This window comes from Rhagoletis zephyria, unplaced genomic scaffold (assembly GCF_001687245.7).
Source record: "Rhagoletis zephyria isolate East Lansing unplaced genomic scaffold, Rhagoletis_zephyria_1.1 Rzeph_scaffold_00236, whole genome shotgun sequence".
In the NCBI taxonomy this organism is placed as follows: domain Eukaryota; kingdom Metazoa; phylum Arthropoda; class Insecta; order Diptera; family Tephritidae; genus Rhagoletis; species Rhagoletis zephyria.
In genome coordinates this window covers 222,521-227,807 of record NW_016157320.1, presented here as the reverse complement: position 1 = coordinate 227,807, position 5,287 = coordinate 222,521, and the positions used below count along the sequence as shown (strand labels likewise).

At 40.1% G+C, this 5,287-nt stretch overlaps 2 protein-coding genes across 2 annotated transcripts; both read left to right on the top strand.

The window, feature by feature from the left end:
- The first annotated feature begins 1,282 nt into the window (after positions 1-1,282).
- LOC108358326 (uncharacterized) lies at positions 1,283-1,804 on the top strand. Its single transcript, XM_017609599.1, has one exon. The coding sequence runs from the start codon at positions 1,283-1,285 to the stop codon at positions 1,802-1,804; it is 522 nt and encodes a 173-aa protein (XP_017465088.1).
- An 11-nt stretch (positions 1,805-1,815) lies between these two features.
- Positions 1,816-2,826, top strand: LOC108358325 (uncharacterized). Its single transcript, XM_017609598.1, has one exon. It carries the CDS (start codon positions 1,816-1,818, stop codon positions 2,824-2,826), a length of 1,011 nt encoding a protein of 336 aa, XP_017465087.1.
- The last annotated feature ends 2,461 nt before the right edge of the window (positions 2,827-5,287 follow it).

Below are 5,287 nucleotides of genomic sequence, written 5' to 3'. Positions count from 1 at the left end.
GAGTTTTCGAGAGAAAGATTCTGCGAAAGATTTACGGACCTTTACGCGTTGGTGATGGCGAATATCGCAGACGATTTAACGATGAGCTGTATGAGCTTTACAACGATATAGACATAGTGCAGCGAATTAAAATTCAGCGGCTCCGCTGGCTTGGCCATGTCGTTCGGATGGACAGAAACGCTCCTGCTCTGAAAATATTCAACGCGGGCCGCGATGCTGGTAACAGAGGAAGAGGAAGGCCTCCTCTGCGTTGGAAAGACCAGGTGGAGAAGGACTTGGCTTCACTTGGCATTTTCAATTGGCGTCAGTTAGCACAGAAGAGAGAGGACTGGCGTGCTGTTTTGGACTCGGCCAAAATCGCTTAGGCAGTTACAGCGCCAATTAAGAAGAAGAAGAAGTTGTTGCGCCAGATTTTCTAGTTTTGAATTCCTAATTGAAAATGAGTTATCAACATAAATATATTTCGAAATTAAATTATTATACTTACCTCACTTACGAAGTAAACCTATTGTCTAACATACTTACCACTTACATACATACTTACCCGATTATATTCAGCTACCTATTTGCTCTATACTTACCTTATTAACGTATTTCTTCATGCATCCTTACATTATTATTGTACATAATTTCTTAAAGCCGTTGAACTCATATACTAGTTATGTACATATTAACAACTACCCTAAGCCGTTAGTTTTAAGGCGTAGGCTAAGTGAGATGAAATTGAAAATAAAGAAGTCACTTGTAAAGTATCATCGAGAAAGCGCGCATCGTTCGTTATTTCATATGAGGAACTAANAAACAAATACAGTTTGTATTTTCCTTAAAAATACTAAATAAGTTTAAACAAACCAAAAATTTGCGACTTTTCGCCTCTGTGGTACAATTTTCGTCAAATTCTTGCATTGTGCGTGGTTTTCATATTTCTGGTCGAGATTTGTTCCGTCATCTTTCGTCATTGGTTTTTAAGCCATAACTCCTAAATCTCTAGTTGTTCTCGTAGGAATTTAGAATAACCACCTTTCGTCAACTTAGTAATTCACTTAATAAAAATGAGCAANTGTTGTTGCTATCGCGCACTCCCCGACAACCACACAGTTTACGCAAGTTATTTTCTTAAAAAATCTTAAGGATTTTTTTCATGGCGCCAAACGTGGGGCTCAGTGCGTGATTTCGTGAAAGTANCAAAGGTCGATTTTAAAGAGGAGCATACAGCGAGTAAAATCGGGCATTCTGGATATCAATTTCGACCAATCCAAAAGAATTAGAGTGTCGGCTTGACATGTTGAACGCAAACAGCGAAAAGCTAATGAAATGTCAAGCAAAAATTGAGGAAATCGATGAAGAAGACATGACCCGTGGGGAGTTAGAGGACATAATTGCCGAAACGAAAGCCATTATTAAATCAATTTTGGCGAAAAACAAAACTTCAGTTGGCGAAACTTCTTTCGTAGCGCCTCACAGCTCAAGACTCCCTAAAATGAATTTGCCAAAATTTAAAGGACAGTATTCGGAGTTCAAAAACTTTATGAGCTTGTTTAAGAGCCTTGTACACAACGATCCTACAATCCCAGATATTGAGAAATTTAACCACTTGGTTAACTGTCTGTCTGGTGAGGCTTTGGGAACGGTAAAGGCCTTCCAAATGTCAGACGAAAATTATTCGAAGGCTTTGGCTAGTCTCAAAAAAGTTTATGATAACAAATACTTAATATTTTTCGACACAATTTCCAACTGCGCTTTCATGTTTATGACTCACTGCTGTCGTTGGGTGACGAGAAAAATATCACAAACGCAATCATAATCCATCTGGTAATGTCGAAAGTTGACACCATTACTCGGTCCAAACGGGAAGAACAGCTGGATTATGACAAGTTGCCGTTATGGCGAGACTGCGAAGCTGCGTTAAATAAGCGCTATCAGCATTTATCCGCCGATGAAGCCTCAAATTCGAGACAGAAGTCATCCACCAGCGCTGGTACGCAAAAACTCAACCAGCATACGGAAAAGACGAAGTCTGCCTTAATGACTTCGAATTCAAAACAGCCGGTGTATCCACACTGTAAGTCCAAGGATCATAACATATCTGCGTGTCCTACTTCCAAAACTCTCTCTGCAAAGCAGCGATTTGAGTTTGCGAAATCAGTCCCCTTATGCATAAACTGTTTACGAAAGGGGCACACGGTTTCAAAGTGCAGAGCAGATCGGTGTCGGATTTGTAATCGTTCGCATCACACCTTGCTGCACCAGCATCCAATATCTTTCGAAACTGCACTTCAACCTTCGACCTCACATGTCATGCACACAACGAGTGCGCCAGATCGTGTTATGTTGGCCACAGTTTCAGTTAACGTAAAAAGTAGCTCCGGAGAATCCCTGCCTGCACGAGCCTTGTTGGATTCTGGATCTCAGGTGAACTTCATGACCGAAGATTTGGCGGAGAAATTGCGGATTCGTCGTCAAGGAGTAACTCTAAACGTCATCGGCATCGGCAATGCGAATCAGAAAGTAAGGACGAAATTAAATGCATTTGTGAAATCGCGGGTTAATAATTATGAGTTCTCGGCAGAATTCTGGATTATGCGGTCCATTTCAGCTAACCATCCAGACCGAAACGTTAATATTACTGGCTGGAAAATACCAAAAAGTATTAATTTGGCGGATCCAGAATTCCATAAATCGCAAAAAATTGATTTGTTGTTTGGTGCCGAAACATTCTTCGAGCTTCTAGCTATAGGCCAGATTAGAACTGGCCCAAACCACCCAACTCTACAGAAAACTCTTCTGGGCTGGGTTGTGTCTGGCAAATACACCACCAACCATTAGCCTCCTCCCCAAGTTAGTAGCACATTATGCCAAACTGAAGATGAATTATCGACAATAGATTCGGTGGTCCAAAGATTCTGGGCTTAAGAAGAATTACCTTCACAAGCAAATTCCAGAAAACTTACACCTGAGCAAACAGAATGTGAAACATTTTTCGTAAGAACTACTCAAGTTCTGCCGGCAGGAAGGCTTCAAGTAAGATTGCCATTCAAAACTGACCGTAAGTTACTCGGTCATTCCAATGAAACCGCATCTCGGCGGTTTCAGGCCCTGGAGAGAAGAACCTTGAAAGATCCAGAACTTCGCAAAATGTATCTGGACTTGATGAGTGAATATATAGAATTGGGTCATATGAGCCAATTCTGTATATTCATTCATGAAGTCCAGATACATTTTGCGAAGTTCTGGATCTTTCAAGGTTCTTCTTTGTATGTACATGCGCATGTATTTTTTAGCAAGCAGCGCTTAGCACAAGTATGTACATACGTTTTGTTGTTGTGCTCTTGCACTTACATATGTATGTTTACTTATATACGTATGTAGTGACCAAGGAGATGCCAATAATTGAAAGTGCGATAAATAATTAATAATTTAATTTTGATTTATTTTAATTTTATTTGTATAAAATTTTATTTCGTTTAAGACACAGCTTTCAATTGTTCGCACTCGTTACCTTATGTGAATGCGTAGGCGTTTTGCCTGCTTTCACTTCCCTCTGACAAATCAGGCAATTGCAGCTCATCCCAGGCGGCAGCGGTAGTAACAGCAACTACAGTGGCTCAGCAGCGTTGGCAGGAAGCAGTACATGAGGCAGCGGTGACGGCAGCAAAAAATTCACCGACGATGATGACGAAAAGGATTCAAGTAGTTGTGAGTAGCGGTGACTTCTTATATACACAACGTAAGTATATATGTGTTTATTAAATAAATTGTTAATGTCTAAAACTGTATATTTTATTTTAGTTCTTCTGATTTGAGAACTGTAGCACTTGCGGTATTTAAACTGTTCACAACTGCAAATAGTAGTAACCACTGTGTCCGTGTTTGTATGCTTTTTTAAGAAAATAACTTACGTAAACTGTGTGGTTGTCGGGCAGTGCGCGATAGCAACAACAATGCCTAGTCCCTCGTATGAAATAACGAACGATGTGCGCTTTCTCGATGATACTTTACAAGTGACTTCTTTATTTTCAATTTCATCTCACTTAGCCTACGCCTTAAAACTAACGGCTTATGGTCTGATTATGCATGCTTCGCATAACTTCGCACAACTTCGCATAAACTTCAAACTATAATTTCGTATGTACTTTGTATGTATTTTGTATGTATTCCAATACCCAGGAATTAGCAGAACTTTTAAAAACATAGCGATCTGTTGAGTTTAGATTTTGCTCCACATTTTCTTAAGTTACACTTTTAGTGCACTGGTACTAATGGTAGTGCGAAGTATGCATAATCACACCCTTTGGGCAGTTGTTAATATGTACATAACAAGTATATGAGTTCAACGGCTTTAAGAAATTATATACAATAATAATGTAAGTATGCATGTAGAAATACGTAAATAAGGTAAGTATAGAGCAAATAGGTAGTTGAATATAATCGGGCAAGTATGTATGTAAGTGGTAAGTATGTTAGACAATAGGTTTACTTCGTAAGTGAGGTAAGTATAATAATTTAATTTCGAAATATATTTATGTTGAGAACTCATTTTCAATTAGGAATTCAAAACTAGAAAATCTGGCGCAACACCGGCCACCTTGACAGGNAGCGCGAAGTCTATCGGCAGGCAAATTTCCCATTATTTGCGTCTGCAGCTTCGGCTTATAATGAAAGCAGTGTATGCAGTTTCGAACGGTGCGACTACAAGCTTCTCGAGCGTTAATCAACCAAATTCTTTCTCGTAGAAGCGCCACCAATGATTTTGCCCCAGCATGGTGATTGCGAAAATGTAGGCACCGTAGATATGCTTTAACAAAGTGCGAGTTCTTGCTTAAGAGCAATGGGAACTTTGCATCATATGGGAGAGGCGCATGCAATAGGCGTCCTCCTACTCGGAGTAAGTTAAACGAAAGCGATAGTTCCGAGTAGTCGTGCAGATGTGGAGCGTATATATACGCAGCAGCCGTACGCCCTTATTGAGGCATCGGCAAAGCCATGAATTTGGCAGCTTGCATTCGACTCTGTATTAACATACCGAGGAATGCTTATCGACGAGAGCTGCAGAAAAATAGCTTTGAAATTTTGCCAGCTAGTGTCGAGGCGCAACGGAATCGACTCATCCCAATCAAGCTTTTGGATCCAAAGCTCTTGCAATAAGATTTTGGCTTTGGTTACTAGTGGGGCAAGTAAACCAAGAGTATCGAAAAGGCGAGCCGAGACTGATAAGATTTTTCGTTTTGTGGCTCGTAGATCTTTGAAACTGTCATCCAAGACGAATCGAAATAAATCCTCTTTCGGC

Excerpts from the sequence above, each read along its gene's own strand:
- LOC108358325 (XM_017609598.1), top strand. The coding sequence starts at position 1,816 with ATGTCGAAAGTTGACACCATTACTCGGTCCAAACGGGAAGAACAGCTG.
- LOC108358326 (XM_017609599.1), top strand. The coding sequence starts at position 1,283 with ATGTTGAACGCAAACAGCGAAAAGCTAATGAAATGTCAAGCAAAAATT.